Genomic DNA, 21,420 nt, shown 5'->3' on the forward strand with positions numbered 1-21,420 from the left:
AATGTTTTTAAATCATCATTTTTTTTTTCTTAAATGGTCTTTTTTTCTAGATAAATAAGAATTCTATACAAATTTTAATTATTATATACATATGTATACATATACATACATATTATATGCATTATTCCTTTTTTGTAAGGAATAATATACAGTCAGTTGATCATCATCACAAAAAATAAATCCCAACAGGGTTGTTTTGCAATAATGAGCAGATGATTGTACATTAGCCTATTGTACATTATGACACTGATACTTCAATAAAAAATAAATATTTAATATTATATTGATTTATATTGCAATAGTTACTTGTAGTCATCAGAGAAAGCACAGCTATGTATGAGCTGTCAGTTATACAGCAAACAACAAAATGAGATGTTTGTGTACATGTTCTTTTATCATGGCAGCAGTACATTATTAAGTTATGACTTAAGAGCATTATAACTGGGCATATATCCAGACTAATAGCCGAGTAAAGTTTACAGTCCCAGTAATGTACAAGGTTTTGATCTGCAAGATGGGAATTGTATTCCTTAATTCTTATCCAATTCCCACCACAGATAAATAGATGGTCCTGTTATTTGCAACAAAATGATGGCAAGAAATAAACCTTGGACCAAAGAAAGACTGTGTATGAGATTGTAAAATCTATGAGATTATGATGATAATAAAAACAGATGAAGCATTGAATAAATATGGTTTTATGAAAGAGAGTTTAGGAGCCCATAAGGAAAGAAAGGGAAAGTGATAGGTGTCTTATGATCCCTCTAAGCCTTTCTATCTCCTATTATTGTCATCTCCTCCTGCAATTTTCTTGCACACATGAACACATCAATGAGAAAAATACCTCTGTGTTCACGTTTATCCCCCCCTCTACCCTTGATGCAGACCAAGGCCGTCATAACCATGGCGACGGACAGTAAGGAGGCTACGCTTGATGAGCGGGTAGAGGTAACAGTATCTGAAGGCCCAGGTAAACAAAAACAGAGTGAGGATCTTTGCGAGTGGCCTGCTCTTAAAGTGGCAGTGCAGCACACTAAATGCACCAAAGATTATCAGCACTGTCTCTTTAAGAATTGTTTGGTGTTACATGGGTTACAATTCTGTCAATATTTACGCACCCTCATGTCTTTAAAAACCTATATGAAGGTTTTATTTGAAAGATTTTCTTTAATGTTCTTTTCCATGCAATTACAATGATTGGGAAGACTGGAGCTTTTATTCCTAATTCTCTCATCCATGCAGCTGGATGCCTAAATGTTCACCTTAATTTTGATCTGACAGCTGTTAATAGTGACTTTTAGTCACATTAACCACTTTTATGGTGCTTTTGTGTTCTGTATAAAGTTTGAAATCTCCACTCCTCATTCATTGTAATTGCATGGAGTAGAGTGACCATCTATTCTCCAAAATGTCTCCTTTTTGGGAACGACATGAGCATGAGTAAATGATTTTCATTTCTGTGAGAATTATAAGTCCTTTAAATATGACATAATCGCGTGTTATTGTTGCTTTACACACCTTTCCGTGTGAACCTTCTGCCCTCAAACTTTATAACCACGTTTAACTATTAATATCCCACGTGTGACTTGTTTCATTCTTTCTCAGCATGGTTGATGTGTGGCATGTTTTAGTAGCTCGATTCTAAATGTTTTTTACGAATGTGTGCCAATGATAGGAAAACAAATATATTGCTGAGAATAAATGTATGATAAATGTATCAATTAATAATGGCAAGATTATTTGGAGTGTGAGAGGAACAGTCAGGTTCAGGTGTAGCACATGCAGTGGGAGCGGAAAAAAAATGGGTTATTGGATTTGCTGCTCTAGTGAGAAATATTGTACAACAAGAGTATGAGGTGTAAGGTTGAGCCTTCATGTTGTTAAGTGTGTTTAAGCTTTTGTAAAGAAGTGAGAGGAACAGTCAGGTCTGAGTGAATTTATTTAGCAGTACTGACACTCATAGGACCAGGAAGGCCGTATTTGAGTGTATGGTTGTAGTATGGAGGAGTACAAGGGAGACACATCGAGGGCTGTTTCTCTGGCTGAGTGGTGTCCACTCACATCATATGCCTCAGTGATTGAGGATGCCTGCAGCACTGCATTGTGGGCCAGAGAAATGGAGTAGTTGCAGCTGGGAACAGACTGTGTCTTGGACGAGGCTTTGAGGGGGAAATGATGAGACAAAATATGAGAAAACATAAAATCATCCAGTCATACGCGCTCGTGAAGCAGTAAACTCAGGAACGATAATAACTTAAGAAACAACAGAAGTGGCCACTGACTCCAGGTACCAAACGTCTTATACTTTTTTTGTTATTGTGCCATTGTGTTTTTAGCAGAAACACACTTACTGTGTAACTCCCCACTACTTTCCAATTTTAGCCTGTAACAGATACACACTGATCTACTCTGTGGTGTAGAGTGGCCCTGTCACTCAAGCCATTTCACTTGGAGCTCCTACAACACAGAGATAGAGTCACACACTCGCGAGCCTTAGAAATGCACACAAACACATACTTAGAAACAGAAAAGATGGCCTGGATATGTTTTGCTCTTGCTTGGTAGAGTGCTTATGGCTTTTATACCTTCAGAAATACCAAGAAGGGACCTACAGGCTGTAATACACAAAAATCATACATACAAGTACATATACATAACAGGAAGGAACTGAAAAATTAAGGCAGCTGATTATCAAAAAGGGAAACTTACAGTTCAAATTTTGTTGTCAGATTTTTTTGAAAGAAATTAATACTTTTATTCAGAAGTGATTCATTAAATCAGCATATTAGAATGATTACATTTTAAAATGTATTCAAATAAAATTTAAAATAATAATTCTCAATATTACTGTTTTTGCTGTATATTTTATCAATTAAATCCTGCCTTGGTGAGCATAAGAGACTTCTATCATGAAAACCAATCGTCATGAAAAAATCTCACAGACCCCGAACTATTAAACAGAAAAAATATTTGATTTCATATGTTTTATATGTAATTTTATTCTTAAACAGTGCTTTTTGAGCTAGTCTTATCTTCGTAGCGTTTATGATTCCTAATAACTTTCTAGTCTCAGGAAATGGTGCGTCTGCAGAGCTCTCCATACAAACCAAAGGTCCTTTGTCTTATCATTGGTTTAATGTCATTACATGGGAACAGTGTGATTCAGTCAGTCAGAGACACTTTCCACCTGCAGATTTCCACTTTATTTGGTAGGTTGTGAATTATTCTGTAAAGATTGTTTTTGTACACTTTATGAATTGGTTGTTTATACTTTCGTGCTTGATTGTTGGTAATGAAGCTCAGATTTAATTCTCAATTGGTATGTTGACAACATAAGTAACGAATGGAAAACAAAGTAGTTTATTTAACATTAAATATAAGCTACAAATCCAGTTGAGTTTCAATTATTTCTATAGCATTTTTCACAACACATATCCATCCAAGCAGCTTTAAAAAGAATAGTGCCTTACAAAACCACAAGTGAGCAAGCTGTGATGTTTATGTAGATTGGGAGGAACATCTACCTGTTATACTACTCCTGAATTTATAAAAAAATCTGCACAATACGTGATGCTCAGTGTTCTTGTAGTCTAAAGCATTATTTGAGTCAACTATTTAGGTAAAAAGTTTTGCAGTTGCTACATCCGTGTGTCTCATCCCTGATTGCTAGTCACATGTGGATTGCGGGGCTCACGCTGACGCTGACGCTTAAATGCATCATGAAGGGATTTTTCCTTCAGTAAATACTCCCAAAGAGTTTTAAGTAAAGCCTGTCAGACTCCTCTCTCTTCTCTAACTGATGTTTAAATGAAACATCTGGTCACCATAATCATAAAGGCTGTGTCCGGACAAGGACTTTCACAAGATATAACCTGATTCCATAGCGTCTGATCCATACTGTACATCTACTGTACCTAGTATAAAAAATACTGTATGCTTATATTTAAATATGGACAGCACTAGCAGTAGCCTTTTACTACTTGTTGACTATTTATCACCATTCTTTGCCAGAGCGACGACGGCAGGGCAAATTCCAGCCATTCAGGCGTCTATTTGGTAAGAAGAAAAGAAGGGAAGCAGAACGTGGGTTTGAGGGATCTGAACTTAAACCTAGCCATTCCACTGATAATGTCTGCAATGGGGTGGCCACAGTTAATGAAGAGAACAATCAGTATTTAAGGTAATTCTCTTCTGCATTTTAGAACCACTATAGCTGGGTCTGGAATGCATAATCAATGCAAAATTGTACTTTATTTTAGATGCAATCAAAGTTGTTTGTTGAATTGTGTATTGAAAACATTCTCAGATGTGGTGTAATTAAAAGGTGTTTATATCTGCATTCACAGGGAATTAAACACCCTAGGGTCCCGAGCTTTTTCACACGAGAGTGTATTTATCCCTGAGGAGTCAGAGAAGACACATCCAGGACAGACAATGTCCCAGGAGAACGTTTCAGACAAAGTCAAAAACATTCAGGTGAAACTCTACACAAATAGTATAATTAAAAATGTCCATATGCACACAATCAAGCCATGCACCAGACTTTGCTAACACTCATTTTGATATTAGCATTACACCAGATTGAACATTTTTATTTTAGATATTTTTGTTACCATCAAGGTCAAGAAATGCTGGTAACTTTAGGGCTAAATGTTTAGGGCTAAACAACACCAGTTTTGTCCATTCGTTTACTCTCTATGCTTTTGTTGGCAGAAGCAAATTGGACATAATATCAAATTTGGTCAGAGACCCCCATCACTTAGAAAGAGTGAGGGAGATGAAGGTAGCTCAGATGAGGAAGAGGTACCACAAAGTCCGCTGAGGGTTCTTGCTCAGGTGGAGAATGAACCACAGGAGACTGAAGCCAAGGAAATAGTAAGTTAATCTCCAACTTATTTTCCACTACTTACATATAGTAACATAGTATTGCTATGTCAGTCACACTTTATATACTAGAAAGCACAGTTAAAGATCACTGCTCAGTTTAAGCAAGTAATGTTCTAAGAAAGATTCCCTCACTTTCCAAATGAACATTTATGCACTTGGCAGGCATTATTATTGAAAGCAATTAACAGTGCATTCATGGTATACACTTTATCAGTAACTTGCTGTTGCTAATGCCATGCTCTAGTTAAGTTGCAGAAAATTGTAATACCATGAGACTATCAATACATTAGCCACTTTTCCACCGCCGGGCCGAACGTTCTAAGAATGGTAAGGAACAGTTCCAGTTATATTTCCACTTGAACTTGGTTCGCCATGGCACTATTACAATCCGTTCTCGGCCTGGAATTTTCAGTACGGATGGCTAACCATGCTGGCATAATGTGTGTAATTGGTCTCTTTGTCTGTTACCTGGCTACCAGTTTCACTGCAGCTGTGCAAGTGTGCTATTTGAGAGAAGTAAACATAGTTTAATGATAAAATTAAAAGAAATATCTGATCATCCTCCATAACGCTGTCGTTATTTACATCTCACACAATTTAAGCAAGAATGGTTTGGTTGGACAGTGGAAAAGTGGCTATTAATTCCATAGACATATAACATGCTTCAGAACCGTGCACTCCCATAGTCACAAACTCAAGATTGTTTGTGTTTTTGCTTTACAATTAGGCTGTCAGCCATGACAAGGTCCAGCACAGAACTCCAGTCAAATCCCCACGCTCTAAGCGCCCACCTCCCCCTGGCACAATTGAGTCCATCAATCTAGATGCTGTCCCTCAGTCTGTCCCACGCTTGGACAATACTGCTGCCAAACACAAACTCTCTGTCAAACCGAAGAACCAGAGGGTATCTCGCAAACACAGAAGGTTTACACAGGTAAAGGGAAAGGTGTTCTTCAAAATGTGAACAGCGTCTATTAGGATAGCTTTATTTGTAAAAGGGATAGTAAAAGTGATAGTTTACCCAAAATTAAAAGCATAATTTACTCATCATTTACTCACCCTTACGTTATTACAAACATATGACTTTCTTTCTTCTGTGAAACACAAATGGTATTTTGAAGAATATTTTAACTGTATTTGTGCATACAAGTCAATGGGGTCCAAAACAACTTTGATGTTGATTGTATGAACAAAACAAACAAATAAAACATACATTTTTCAAAATATTTTACTTTGTGGTCTGCAGAAGAAAGTAAGTCATACAGGTTTGGAATGAGATGAGGATGAGTAAATCATGACTAAATTTTAATTTCTGGGTGGACCATTGCTTATGAGAAAATAACTCCAAAACATTAAGTTCTGCAACTTTAAATATATTTCAGGAGTTTCACGAAGAGGATCTTTCTGAAATGCAAGAGGAATATGAAACACAGAAAGACGAAGAAGTATTTGATTTGTCAAGAGAGGAGTATAACATTATCCATAGCAGCAAAGGAGATTATGAACCTACTGAGAAATCGGTGAGGCGACAGTTTCATGAGGAGGAGCTAGAACGCCTTGAGCTTCAGAGGAGGGAACAAGAGGATGAAAGAAAGATGGAGGAACAACAAAGGAGAATCGAGGAGCAGAGGCAAGAAGAAGAAAAGCGGCGTAGACAGGAAGAGGAAAGACTGCAAAATGAGGAAGAGGAGAGGAAGCAGCGAGAGGAAGATGAAAGGAAAAAAAGGGAAGAGGAAGAAAAGAGGAGAGAAGAGGAAGAGCAAAGATTAAGATGTGAAGAAGAGCGAAAGAGGCAAGAGGAAGAGAAAAGAATGCAGAAAGAAGAAGAGGAAAGAAGAGCAGAAGAGAGAAGGCAGCAGGAACTTGAGGTGGAGCGTCTCCGTATAGAAGAGGAAAGAAAAAGGGAGCAGGAGGAGAGGAGAAGAAAAGAGGAGGCAGAACAACGTAGGATTCAAGAGGAGAAACTGCAGAGAGAGGAAGAGGAACGTGTCCGTGAGGAGGCTGAGAGGAAAAGACTAGAGGAAGACGAGGAAAAAAAGAGTCAACAGCAAGAAGAGACAGCTGGAGCTTCTGACCCAGAATGGAAAAGAAAAGCAGAGGAACTGAGATGGAGAGAGATGGAGGAGAGACAGAGACCCTTCACTTTCAAGGTCTCCTCAGGCGAGAAGCAGATACTCTTCCAGAAGGTCAACCTCACTCCTGTAACTCCAACAACTGGCCAACAGGGCGAAACAATAGCTGAAACCAGGGAGGGAGCAAAAACTTCTTCACCAGGATGCACAGATTCACCAACTTTGTCTTCATCTCTTTACGTTCCACATACTGCAATTCTTGTGACAGGAGCCCAACTTTGTGGAACTGCAGTCAATCTCGATCAAATCAAGGACACAGCCTGCAAGTCACTTCTTGGCCTTTCGGAGGGCAAAAAAGCCATGGGCACTCCTCCAACCAAGATCAAGACATCTCCAGACCAAACATCTGGGAAAACCAAATCCTTATATGAGTCTTCCTTATCTGCAGACCAATCCAACGCTGCTGTCCTAGCAGAATGGGCAAGTATCCGATCCAAAATTTTTAAAGGTGCTGAAGAGGGAAAATATCCTGAATACCCAGATCAGAGTCGCAGGCCAATAAGTGAGGATCTAAATACAGTGCCATTTTCTCACACCAACCTCAGGAAAACCATGTCAGCGAGTGCTAAGTTTTCCATCACACCAGCCAGGAAGAAATTTCCTGATCCCAACAGGAACTCAGAGTTTTTTTGTCAGGAAGAAGATATGAAAGTAGAATCGGCATCTATGGAAACTCCCTTTGTCCAAAAAGTAGAGTTGCTGTCTTTAGGTACCAAGATCCAGAGCAGGGGAAGCAAGGTTGTTCGCATCGCAGATAGTGCTGAAGAATGCATGTTTGCCAAAGACCTCCCCTCCTTTCTTGTTCCCAGTCCGCAACATGGATCTCCCAAGTCACAGAGATCCGAGACAGGCTCCCCAAGTCAGGCAGAATCAGAAGATTCAGACACAAAGAATGAAGGCAATCAGAAGGATCAGGGTGGTGATGAGCAGCCCTCACCGTTTGGAATTAAGTTGAGAAGAACCAACTACTCTCTTCGCTTTCACAATGAACAATCAGCAGAGAAGAGAAAGAAAAGGTACAGTGCAGGAGACAGTTTTGAAGGCGTCCCAGTGCCCCTCACCTCCATTGACCAAGACCCTGATACTTCTACAGTCTTGGAAAAGTCTAGCCCTGTTTCTCCGCAACAAGAGATTGTTGAATTTCGAACCTCTGTAGCATCCAGTAAAGAATTTCGAAGCAAGTTTAGCAGAAGTACTCTCCCTTTGGTATGTACTGAAGGCGACAATTTTGCCCCCAAACTTCCATTTTACCAAAAACCAGCTACTTCCCCTAAACCATCTGAAGGTGCCACTCCTCCACCCTCTCCTCTCCCAAAACCTGGCAGAAGGACTTCAGGAGACATGATTTCACAAAGGACAGGGGAAACAGAACAGATAACTACTGAGAAGAGTAGCGATCATAAAGAAGTTGCAGTATCTGTACAATCCCAGAAAAATGGACAAGGAGAGGAGTTTAAAGAAAAGAAGTCATTTTTTCCATCCATCAGCATCCCATGGAGAGAAAAAACAGATCGCAGGACAGAACTCATTAAAAAAGGTTGGAAATCCTTGTAGAATTAAAACTGTATGATCTTCACCTCATTACAATGCTTGCAAAGCAGCAATGTATTGATATTTATACTTCTATATTAAACTTTTAATTCAATCCGAATCGCTTGCACTCTCCATTCAAACATTTGGAGTCATAATATCTGCATACTAAATTGTGATATATTTTCTTTTTTTTGTATCCATTTAACCATATAGCCATATTTAGCAATATTCTTGTCATACCTTATGAGTATTGGTATTTCCTTCAGAAAATTAAGATATTTACTATCCTGGAGTAGAAGACTCTAAAGTGGGTTCTAGTCTTATTTGACGCGTACATTTATTCTCCTTGACAGAAAAACCCTCTCTGCAGGCCAGGCACTCTCTGGACAGCTCACGGACACAGGAGAAAGAGGCAGGACCACTTTGGATCACTCTGGCACTGCAAAAACAGAAAGGCTTCAGAGAACAGCAACAAAACCGCGAGGATAGGAGAAGCCAGAGAGAGGCTAAGCTGGCTGAGAAACAAGCTAGGGACAACGAAAGCGTATGTATACATCATAAATATAGCCATAGTCTATTATCATAACTAATAGCTAATATAACTAGCTACTCCGCTGGTACTGCTGTATATGTAAAGTTGTACTAACAGTGTCTTAACCAGATGCAATGTAATAATCCAACAATCAATAAAACCTCTTTCACATAAATTATTACCAGCCATGACAAATGACATTTTGTTGATCACTTGGTTTCTATTTTTGTGATATCAATATAACAATATCACAGTACAATCGGCTGATTGGTTGAGAGTTTTGCTTGTTGTAAACTTGTCGCCCAAACCACTTGCACCTGGTTTGGGCATGGTATAATGTTGTACTAAATAAACTTCTCTGTATAGCAATCGGTGTTATTTGTCTCTGAAAGGCTGGAATGGTCAGTCCCACAGAGGATAAAGGTAATGGAAGTTCCAGCCTGCCCAAACCTCACACAGCAGATGAGAATAAAAGACCAGACACACTCCTGGCCCGTTTTGAACGACGTGACAACTTGAAGAAAGCCAATACCTTGCCCAGCTCAGTCACAGGTAAAAAAACAAAACATTTGAGCATTTATTATATTATAGGTCAGAAGATTTATACTGGGGTTATTTTTGGCAACTTTGGGCCTTATGCTCAGTTGTAATGAAGGTTTTTGATCTTTTATTTATTACATATACATACCCCTAGCTGAATTGCAACTGACAAAAAAGTATGAATGGGTGTGGGATTTAGACATGCTTCAATGTTTTTAAAACGGAGACATCCAACCACAAAAATGCAGAAATGAGCAATCTCTAAAATTGTAAACAATGAAAGCAAAGCAAAAAATTGGGAAATCACTGCTGAACCATATTTTTTTTCATTCTTTTTAAAAGTTGAAATAACAGACTCTACACCATCTCCGCCAGCAACAAAGGATGTGACAAAGCGCTTACCTCCTGGTGACACTACCCAGGTTTCTACCGAGCCAGCCTGGCTTGCTCTAGCTAAGCGTAAGGCCAAAGCCTGGAGCGACTGCCCACAGATCATCAAGTGATACATTACTCCTGACCCAGTGAAAAAGCAAGTCTTTTCTCCTTCACCCACATCAGTCAACCATCACTGCACTCCAGCTCACATCTGGCTCCGAACAAAAAGTCCATAATAAGCAATCAGACATTTCCGAATAATTGGTTTTTATGTTAAAAAAATATGTATTTCCACAAAGACAAAATATTGTACTAATATTCAGACTGGCTACAGATCATTTGATGAGAGAAACAAAGACATCAATGCCACCCCTATGGTTTTCAACATAGGATTCAACATCATGCATCAATGGTATGTTTATTTAATTTTGTGTTGCAGCCAATCAAACAAGCCCTAGAATCTTCATCGAGAAGTTGCAGCCCTTTATATCTTTGTAGTCGCCAGTTACCTGTTAACTGTGTATATACACAATGCATGTCAAACTGTTGATACTAGATATTACTAAAACAATATGAGCGGTTCACATTCAGTACAAATGTAACATTTCAAAGAAGACAAGACAGTATGTTATTACTTTGGTGACAATTTTGGGAAGCATTTCAAGGGCTAATAATAATATTTGAAACCATCACAAATCTCTCCCTCCCACCTACAAGCATGTAAAGTGGAGAAACAGTTTTGTAATTTGGTTGGATTTTTTTCATGTATACACTAAAACGAGTTGGCACTCATAGACAATGCCGATAGACAGACGTGGTCATTTTTTTATTTCTTAACCGATAATATTTGATATCTTGGCAAAGTAAAAAGATCTTCACTGTGTCCGTGACAACTGTGAGTACTGTCATTTTAACTATTGCTTAAAAATTATCATTATAATGACACGTAAGCACTGTTTACTCATGTTATTAACTAACATCAAATTTTTCCTTCAAGTTTCATGACAATATAGGATATATGCACTTGAGCCATGCTGTCAGTTGATGAAAAATCTACTTCTTGCAGTGTCCATACCCGTCTGTTTCCGTAGAACTGCCTGCTTGCTGTATCATAAACAATGCTATCCTTGCATAGCGTGTGCTAGCATCACTTTTACAGCTAATTAACAAAACCCGCGACACGACTAAATGACTGGAGATCAGTGTTTCAAATGCAATGTCCCAGGGGGGATTAAGAAATAGAGGTCTAGCCAATGAAATTGCCCCTAACAAAAAAGGGAACATTTCCAGTGAGTGAACGAACATACTCTTAACTGGCATCACCTCTATGTCCTTTAATAAGGCAGCTAACCCCAGATCACTCCAGGGGGATTGTCCTTGTAGGTGAATTTTAAGTTGTTCTGGATGAAAAGCGTTTGCTAAATGATGGAAGATATTAAATGGAAGCCTTGATCTCTCAGCAGAGCCACTGATTCCACTATCTAATGTAATGTTGTATGTATGTAATGTATGTAGGTATGTATGTATGTATAGAGGTGAAATGAAATGGACTGTATTCCTTTGGAAATCTCTTGAACAGCAATCACGTCACTTTGTTTTTACATTGGTCGTGTGCAATAGCATAGCGCAAACAGTGTTGTATGTGATATGAAACAAAAAGTGGGTTGATATTGCACTTATTTTGTTCACTTTAGAAAAATCCATTAAAGAAAAAGTGACGCAAATGTTATGAAATATGTAGAGAAAATAAAAGGAAGCTGTTTGAACTCGGCAGACTATAATTCATGTTTTTGCACAAAAACAAACACGAACATTGTATTTTGCAGGATATATGTACACAATGCATACAGATTATATCCATATAATGTTTTCTAATCAGCACTTTTGGGAGTCACCCAAATAAATTTAGTTATTCAACTGGACGTGGATTATTATGATTAATCACCTTTTGGTCAGTTCTAGACAATAAACATAATCATTACGACATCCAACAACCAAGTTATGCCCCCATACAACAGGAGAGGAGAAAAGCTCGCCTGGCAAAGACAAGGTTGCCTTCAATGTGCCGGTTTCTCCATCTAAAACCCACACCTTTCCATCAGTGGAGCACACGGCCGCTAGTGTTCTCAAACCCCAAGGAGCGCCGTCAAATACAAATGGAGTAGAGAACACCTTGCCTGTGGTCTGGAACTGCCATAATAATGATCCATCATTGCCATTTAAACAGTATACATGACCGTCATGAGACCCACATGTGACTGTGTGATTGGGTGATGGTGATGTGCTCCTGCTGGGTGTTGTAGAAATCGTCTGATTAGTCAAAAATATCAAGGAAGAAATGCATGGCGATGAGAAGATTGGTCCTTTAGTGGAGAAGTCCCATAACTGCAAAATAATGGAACAAAATCAAACTGGTGCACAGAATGTGGTCAAATAACTCAAAATCAGTGTAGACATTCTCATAATCTTCTCTACTCTGCAACTGAAATTTACTGGATGAAATCTGTGGAGTAAAACAATATTACTACAAACATTACTGAGGTTTGGAAAACGAGTGCAATATACATATAAGAATAAAAGAGCATTGTTGTTGTTTAGTGTTCACTGCTCTAGTGGTAATGACCATAATTTGAAAAATAAGATTTAAAATCGTAGTTAAAGTCACATATATTCAGTTTATCCTTTCTTAGGGCAACTTTCCCATTTTCCTCTCACCGTATCTCCAAAATGGCTTATTCCAATAATATGGCCATTTACTGAACCAATGAAGACAGAGGAATCAGAGCAGTGAGGAGATGAGAAAAACGGGACAGTGCCGGAATACGTCCACAAGACTTTTCCACTGTCCTGGATACACAATAAATGGAGAATTACAAGACAAATGTTAGCTTTCAAACATGACCTCTCACCCCTACTTCATTCCCAAGATTTTTTGCATCAGAGAAATTGGCTAATACACTTTCAAACTTACTTAATACTGGTACGGGTTTTTGTGTATACTCCAGTGAAGAAGGAACATTTACTTACTGGGTTAAGACAGTGGAGATTCCCACCCAGAGTACAACAGTATAACTGTCTAGGAGACAAGTGGACACAAGGAGACGAAAACACCGCACCGCCACCACAATTGTACTGCCATTTACAAGTCTTAGCCTGGGAGAAGTAGAGACAAATGTGTGAAATATCAAGGGGACATACAGAATCTGCAAGAACACATTTACAAAAAAAAACAAAAGTACAGCTAATATAAAATACATTTAGTTTTAGCCCCAGTGTTGTTATTGTTAACTAAAGCTAAAACTATTAAAAATTATTTTTGTTAATTGAAATAAAGTTGAACTAACATAAAATATAAATATTAGATGAAAAACTTAACCTTACAAAACATTTAAAATTAGACTAAATAAAAAAAAATACAAAAGCACATTACAAAAATACTAAAAGTCAAACAAAAATATAAAATTAAAAAATAAATAAAAATATTAAATAAATATAATACTAAATATAAAATATAAAAAGAAATACTTTAATAGTAATAGTATAAATGTAACTAAAATTAAATATAGTAATATAATACAAATAAATAATACTGACATAAAAATGTTCAGCACTACAGAAATTCAAATAAACAAAACTAAGAAGTATTTCTCCTATATATTACCAGTGGGTCTAATGCATAAATATAGCCATCATGGGACCCTGCGAAAATCAGCCCTGTTTTAGGGTCTACAGTAGGGGAACTTTTCACCACATCCCCAGTCTCAAATGTCCACACTGTGTCCCCACAGGAAACATCCAGGAAATACACTTGTCTGTCATAGCAGCCTGTGAAAAAGGGTTAAACACAAGTTAAAAATGGGGGTGACAAATAAACTGATTAATAAATTTAGCCCTGAAATCTCAAACCCTCTACTTTTAGAAAAAAGAAGTAAAAACTCCATATTCAAGCTAAAGTAGTAACAACTTTATTACAACTATGTTAGTTCTTTTAATTCAATTAAACATTCCTTTAAGATCAAGTACAAACCTACTGCTACAAGGCTTCCACATTTTGAGATGGCAGCAGAAGACTCTAACCGATCTCCAAGGATACGCTCCCAAATGACCTCTCCGTTGAATAGGTCAAGAGCCTGCAGACGGTGCGAGTGAGAGCCAATGAACACAGTGGTCTTATCAGGACCCAGCAGCAGCACTGGAGAGGCATCCACACACCTGCCTGTGTCTGAGCTCCAGAGGACTCGCAGGCCAAGCTGCAGGACGTCTAAAGAGTCTTTTCTAGAACCCTCACCTATAACTGTGCTCTCAGTGACAGGTAACGTCTCAGTAAATTCATGCTGCTCTGGGACCTTTTCAATAGCAGAATTTTTATGACATGTCTTATAACTTTCATGTGACGAATTAGATAAAAACATCAAGTGATTGTCATCAGAAGTATTACGCACAATAAGTTTGCTTTTGTTCGTCTCTGGTGCGTCTGAGAAGTTTCCCTCTCGCATTTTCTGAAAACAACCCCAATCGATAACCTCACCAGCTCGTCTCACAACTACAAATCCCATAGTCCTCCTCACTGAGGGAACTACAGAACCCGTTGCGTTTTCTGTAGCATTCACTGTGGCCATTTTCTTTAGTTGTCTTTTAGGTGAAACTACAGAGTCTGAATAATCTAGCATTCTTTTCTTTGATGGTTGGATTGTATTATGTGTTGATTGTGTTCCTGTCATGACGTGGCTAAGCACATCTGAGAAAGAGCCGTCTAGTATGACCTCCAGCAGGCCCACAGAGGTTGTCCCCATGGCAACAGTGATCTCATCACAGAGACGCAGGGCCTGAAGGGAGTCTCCTCCACTTAACATGAAGTGTGTATCTTCCTCAACCACCACGTCATTCGGCAGGACAAGACACTCCTAATACACACGGACAAAAACACAATAGCCGATTCACTCAGCAGGCAATGGGAAAGATAATGCAATATTTAAGAAATACCTCCATGTGTCAAAGAATTAGAACTAATACTTTTTGTGCAAAATAAATAAAGGAGTAAATGTAAGCTATTTATACCTTCCACAGGGTCTGTAACTTCAGTTTCGCAGATTCAATGTCTTTCCATACAGTTTGTTTATTTATGTCGTGTCTTTGATTGTCACACATTCTCATCAACTCGTCAATGGCTATTTTACCTAAAACAACGGGAATGTAAAAGTGACTATGAAAACAATGAAAAAACATGTTCACATCTGATTAAATAGATATGCTAAAGTGATTGTGAAGTTTAAGCTTTTAATAGCTTGTTTGTGTGTGTTGGTAAGACTTATGAATATACTTTTCAATATAATTTCATATTTTACTAAATGTAATTACATTTATAGAACATTTCAGGTTTTTTTAATATTAGATATATGTCTAATAATAATAATAATAATAATAATAATAATAAGCATTTCAATTTAATTGTATACATTCTAATTGGCTTGGTTAACACAGGGTTCCCACACCTTGGTTAACTTAAAATACAAGGACATTTCGATGACTTTCTAGATCCAATACCCTCAAATTCAAGGACTTAATGTGGGGATAAATTTCAAGTGAGAAACTAAAAACAAGCGCATTTGTCTTGCATAAAACTGAAGAATAATCGGTACATCCTATACTCTACTCTAAAATGATCTAATATTAACCTTTGCATGAAACCATGAAAAGTTGAGGTACCACCGTAGTAGTTTTGTGTGCCGTGTTAACATCAATTTATCAGGGGGTACTACAAGTACATAATTTAGGTCATGGGGGCAGGGACGCGTTTAGATAACCACTAGGCCATTAGTCAATATAGACATTTCAATTTGTCCTCTACTATGAATAAATTCAACTGGCATAACTTTTCTTCCTTGTTTTTCTTGCTGAAAAGTACAATTACATTTTTAGTGAATGCCACTCTCGGTAGACAGTTTTTTTTATAACCAAGGTCAGTTTTGAGAATGATTTGAGAATTTGAGATCAGTTCATACTGTCACACCACCGCTTAACTTCCAAATACTGTCTTTATGAAAGAGCAATGGGATCTATCAACTGCAACTGTAGTGACAGTGACTAAGTAATATCAAAGATGGCGACGACACAGCAGGATTTCACCACAAATGCGGGTGTGATTCCTTAAAATGTACCGGTGTGAGTTCGGTAATAAAATGCAGTTGTCACTGTTGTAATCTCCCATTTATAAAAATAATTATTAAAAAGAATATTATTTTCATGCAGCTAGCAGCCCCTCCCCAGTGTAGGCCAAGCCTGTGCGTTATTGCGCCAGGTGGCACAGCTGATATAAAACTTTGGGAAACCCTGCCTTAGAGGATAGTGCTCACTTGCCATGAGAGGTGAGTGGAAGAGCAGAGATGAATAATATCAAGTCAGGAATGCTGTGACTGGTCAAAAGCAGTGATAACCTATGGCGAATCTCTCCTTCAATAACCCTCAGCGTGAGAGAGGTGGCATTTCTAGATACTTCTACCGCAGTGAGGTCTTCAGAGGATTGGGTAGAATGTTGGGAAGTTTCTTCATGATGAATTTCCGAGGAGGAGGATGAAAGGGCTCCTGGTTGACCCGATGCAAGCACTATAAAGGCCACAAGCCTGTCACCCTCACTCAGGCTCACTGCACACGCCTCTACCTGAGGCAAATTCTCAATGACCTGAGGACAGAAATAAATAAACGCATGATATAAAATGTTATATGTACCTTTCAATCCTCTCAGATTTTATTAGAGATGTTAAAGTCGTAACATGACACATGGTGTCACATAGAGCCTACCCGCTGCAAGGCATCTAGGTGTACCCGTTGACCAAACCGTTTGACGAGCCGATCCTTCCTGCCCTGGAAATACAGACGGGAATCGCGCACCAGCACCCAGTCACCAGTAGCACGCATTGTTCCCTTGACTACAGTTTCTTCATCGTCAAGAAGACACACCCTCTCCTGACCACCTAAATAAAAGAAACCAAATTTCACTTTACAAATACAAAAACAACTAATATGAATGTGAAAAAATGTACACTACCATTCGGGGTCAGTGACATTTTCTTTTTTGAAAGAAATCAATAGTTTTGTAGAGCAAGGATGCATTAAATTGATTAGACTGACAATGAATATATTTATATTTTAAAAAAAAATCTATTGCAAATAAATGTTCTTTTGAATGTCCTACTCACCAAAGAATCCTGAAAAAAGGTATCACAGTTAACAAAATAAAAAAATAAAAAACAGCATGACTGTTTTCAACATTGATAGTAATAAGCACCAAATCAACATTAGAAGGATTTCTGAAGGATCACGTGACACTGAAAACTTTGAAAATTCAGCTTTTGCAGCTTTTCACATGAATAAATTACATTTTAAAATATATTAAAAGAGGAAAAATAATATTATTTCACGGTATTACTGTTTTTACCGTATTTAAAAAAGAAATAATTCAGCCTTGGTGAGCAAAAGAAACTTCTTTCAAAAACATTCAAAAATCTTACCAACCCCAAAGATTTGAACAGTAGAAAGCATGTGTTTGAAAGCATGTTAATCAACTTTACATTATTTTAAGGCCTTCATTATTCTAGTGACTCGGTTTTTAAATAATTGTATCATACCAATGAATAAATGTCCTTCTCCTTCAGTGACGAGACGTCCTATTTCATCTCTGACCTCCATTATGGTATCCAACATCGGTTCTCCAAGAGGCACAGATAAATCAGTACTGTCAAATAAAACAAGAAATTGTTTAATACTAATAATATTTACTATTTGCATCACTTCAAGATAAAGCAGTTGAATTTGAAAACATTCTCTATAGACTGTCAATATTACTGTTCTGTGGCTGATATATATTTACAGTGTCATTTTAGTATTATTATACTATTATCATTTTTATTAATATTTTAAATTATATTTTCACTTTTAATTTAAAATTAGTTTACTTTTTAGTAATTTTATTATGTGCTTTTATCAATTTTATTATTTTTCTCTTTTTAAATTTTACTATTTAGGTTTAACTTGTTTCAGTGTTCATTTTATTTATTATTTATTTTAAGTTATTAATTTAAGGCTTCAAAGCAAGGTAGCATTTTTAATACTTGTTTAGTTTAAGTTTTCCATCTACTATATACAGTATATACTTCAGCTTTATTTCAATGAACTAATTTGTTTTTAATAGTTTAAGTTTATGATAATAAACCTGTTTTGCTATACATAATTAATCACAAAAAAAGGTTTAAAAGATCGCTATAGTTTTTATAATCAGACTTCCTCAATTATTTAATAATAGTGTTGATGCAATATTCAGTGTAGACACCGCAAAATGCAAATGACGGATTTTACTTATTGTTTGCCATTTCTAGGTAAATAATTTGTATGCTTGCAAACAAACTGAAGATATAATGGTAAATTACTGAACATGTATTGCTAGCTCCAGTTTAGCATTATCAATGTATGGCTGAAGGCTTTGTGGCACTCACGTGTTCTCCAAGCACAGGTGTTCGTCTGGGACTTTGAACCAACTTGCCCAGCAAGAAACTTCTGTAGTGCCGTAAAGATTACAGATGTGTGTGCCATTGCCTGCCTGTCTCCAGCTTTTGACAAGATTTAGAGATGGAAATGTCTCTCCACCAAAAGCCAATAACCTCAGGGATGAATTTGCACTAAGCACCTCCTCCTGAAGGACACGCCTTCCAAAGCGCCTCACAAGAGTGGGAGTAGCCTGAAAAATTATTAAAATCAATTATATTACTATAGTATTGAGCAGTACTATATGTTGTGTATGTCAACTTGGACTTATAATGACACCTAGTGGTGTGGAGGCATAAACGTTTTTGGTTTCCACTGCTAGTATCAAAAAATAAATAAGAGTTATTCATAGTCAGCCATGATTAATTTATCCTACTACTTAAATTGTCCAATAACAAACAAAGGGGTTGCCGAAATAAAGTGAGTAGTATTGGAAGTCTACTGTATTGTATTGGAAGTACTGGAAGCCACCCCCATGAGGAGACCCACTACATGTAAAAAAACAACAACCTTACTTAAAATAGGGTACTGATATAACTAAAGTCTTAGTCTCTTGTCAATGTACATTATTTTAAACACTTTAAGTCAGCATGTAACGAAAGTTGCAATAATCTTTTCTATCATATCATGTATTAGTGGCACGGCTTCTAGAGCAAGAAAAAATGTAGGACGGGAAATGGGAATTGATTGGATTGTTGTGGTTTGCTATTGCTGTGATGTCATGTGAGTGACAGGTTGTCCCGCCCTCATGCCAGTAAACACATATTTTTGCAAGAGGGAGGGAAGTTACTTTGTTTACAAAAGTTTACGAGGGCACATGAATAAAAAAAAAGAAGTGCATGGATAAATCATGACAGAAAAAATATGAATTGTCAGATTTGATTTCATGGTGACTTTAAATAACATTTTGAGTATAAAAACTATTTCATGAGTAAAAAACAACTGAGACCCTTTAAGCACTGGAGTGCAAATTAAAATTCATCTGAGGGATGCAAAACGTTAAAAAAAACATACTGAAAACAAATTATTGGGGCATGAAAATAAATGATCAAATGTCAAAAGAACACACTCATTATTTCTATAATCTGCATAATGCACACATTTCAGCTGACTACTTCCACTACCAATGTCTATATCAGCACCATCGTCTCAACCTCACAGCATATGCACATTCATGAAAAGATAAATGGAGAGATGAAGTGATTTGATTATTAAAATCTCTAATTAAAGGCTGTCAAAAACAGAAACTCATGACTGATAGTTCAGTGTGGAATAAAGTCACTTGCCTGTAAGACTGTTGTTGTGTTTCGTTTAAACAGCACATGAGCAAGTCTCCGTGGCATCTTTTTAACGGCAGAGGGGACAATTAAGAGACATGCTCCGGTAGACAGGGCCAAAAACATCTCCACCACAGAGGGGTCAAAGGTTAACGGCGAGGACATGAACACAACATCTTCTGCAGTCATCTTAAAGACAGATCTATTGAGAAAGTATATAAACCATCCATTATCTCACAACCTTTATATGAACAATTGGGCTAGTTGTAACAATGGCTATATCTCAGTAACTTTAAGGTTTTTAGTCAAAAGTCCAATTGCACAAATGTGTTTTTTTCTAGCACTGGTTTTGCATGTTGGTTTCAAACACCTATAGTTCAAAACTTTTATTCTATTTTATATAAATTATATTCTCTAAAGTAATTTTTTAGTATATTTTTGCTATAGCTGACAGGTAAACTAGTGAACATATTAAAAACACACTGACCACATTCAGGTAAAAATCTAGTATATAATGAAGGCAGATTTTAAACAAAAGTCCAATGTGTTCTTACCGTAGATGTATAATATTAGGCATTATACACCTGTGTGGGACCTTCACTATTTTTGGAAGCCCTGTCGTTCCGGATGTGTGCAAAACATAAGCCAAAGGCTCCCTCTGCTGGATGTTTTTGGTCATAGAAGAGCTGGTAGGCTGATCGGACATGTGAATGCTTGCGTCCTGCTCACTCTGTATTTTTATTAAAGAGAGCCTGTGTGAGGACAATGTTGCACATATTTCCATGGACAGCAGGCTGGAAAATGCACCCTGGAATTGCTGTTGGTTACGAAACTTGCCATTAATAAAAACAATATATCATTATTAAAAATATAACTAATATAATATAATACAATAATAAACCCACATTAAGCAGTTCATTTTGTATCAAGCAGAAGTTCAGTCTGCACTTGTTCATCATTCTCATGGTGCACAGAGGTGGTGATGCAGGATCGAGAGGTACATATGCAGCAGGAAACTGCAGAATACTGTTCAGAGACGGGTACATTTGAATTATATACATTGCACTATAAAACATTTGTTTACTCTAATAACTAGCTACTAGAATGACCATACACTGTCTGTAACTACAATAAATCGTACCTAATAATCCAGACAGGAAGGAGTACATCAGCATGGCAGAATAACCCTATGATACCATCATGTTTCTGGACAGAGATGCGCAAGTGTCCAGTTAAATCATTTGCGAGGGACATAACTTCATCATATGTCAAAGAGACGCGCGCTGCGATGCTGCTGTCGAACGCGACAGCTGTTTTATCGCCATGCTCAAGCGCCGCCACGTGCACCAACTCATGAAGGAATTTCGCTGTCATATCTGAGCGAAAATTATGTTAAGTCATAATTTGAAAAAAAGTGCGCCCTACATTATATTCCCGTCGGTTTATATGGGCTCCTGTTTTGCAAACTAGCTATAACCAATTCGTGAATCTTTTGAGTCGAATGCTCGTTGAACTGGTAAGTCTGAACGGATCGTTTACCAATCGCGTTCAGTCCAAGCGGTTCTAGACCATCTCATTGAACAAAAAAAAACGATTATTTTTAGAC

General features: G+C 37.4%; 2 protein-coding genes across 3 annotated transcripts in view; one reads left to right on the forward strand and one right to left on the reverse strand.

Annotated features, from left to right (window-relative positions):
- cracd (capping protein inhibiting regulator of actin dynamics) overlaps positions 1-11,765 on the forward strand; it is a 26,228-nt gene extending 14,463 nt beyond the window's left edge. Inside the window, exons 2-9 of one of the 2 annotated variants that reach the window (XM_077220832.1) lie at positions 4,012-4,180; positions 4,347-4,476; positions 4,714-4,875; positions 5,615-5,821; positions 6,270-8,556; positions 8,906-9,096; positions 9,477-9,636; positions 9,967-11,765. In XM_077220832.1, the coding sequence (XP_077076947.1) occupies positions 4,435-4,476; positions 4,714-4,875; positions 5,615-5,821; positions 6,270-8,556; positions 8,906-9,096; positions 9,477-9,636; positions 9,967-10,127 (3,210 nt within the window). In that variant the 5' untranslated portion in view covers positions 4,012-4,180; positions 4,347-4,434 and the 3' untranslated portion in view covers positions 10,128-11,765. Of the gene's footprint in view, positions 1-4,011; positions 4,181-4,346; positions 4,477-4,713; positions 4,876-5,614; positions 5,822-6,269; positions 8,557-8,905; positions 9,097-9,450; positions 9,637-9,966 lie in introns of both variants that reach the window. The other variant, XM_077220833.1, reaches the window with a different exon arrangement.
- On the reverse strand, positions 11,760-21,364 carry aasdh (aminoadipate-semialdehyde dehydrogenase). The gene is made up of 14 exons (XM_077220831.1): positions 20,956-21,364; positions 20,720-20,840; positions 20,369-20,631; positions 19,824-20,016; positions 18,489-18,730; positions 17,625-17,731; positions 16,798-16,970; positions 16,357-16,678; positions 15,058-15,176; positions 14,027-14,903; positions 13,661-13,824; positions 13,027-13,152; positions 12,715-12,846; positions 11,760-12,384 (listed from the first exon to the last, which is right to left on the reverse strand). The coding sequence occupies exons 1-14, from the start codon at positions 21,186-21,188 to the stop codon at positions 11,941-11,943; spliced, it is 3,516 nt and encodes a 1,171-aa protein (XP_077076946.1). The 5' UTR covers positions 21,189-21,364; the 3' UTR covers positions 11,760-11,940.
- Positions 21,365-21,420: the final 56 nt, after the last annotated feature.

Source organism: Siphateles boraxobius, unplaced genomic scaffold (assembly GCF_051911475.1).
Source record: "Siphateles boraxobius isolate OS27281-9 unplaced genomic scaffold, OSU_SipBor_1 8, whole genome shotgun sequence".
Lineage (NCBI taxonomy): Eukaryota > Metazoa > Chordata > Actinopteri > Cypriniformes > Leuciscidae > Siphateles > Siphateles boraxobius.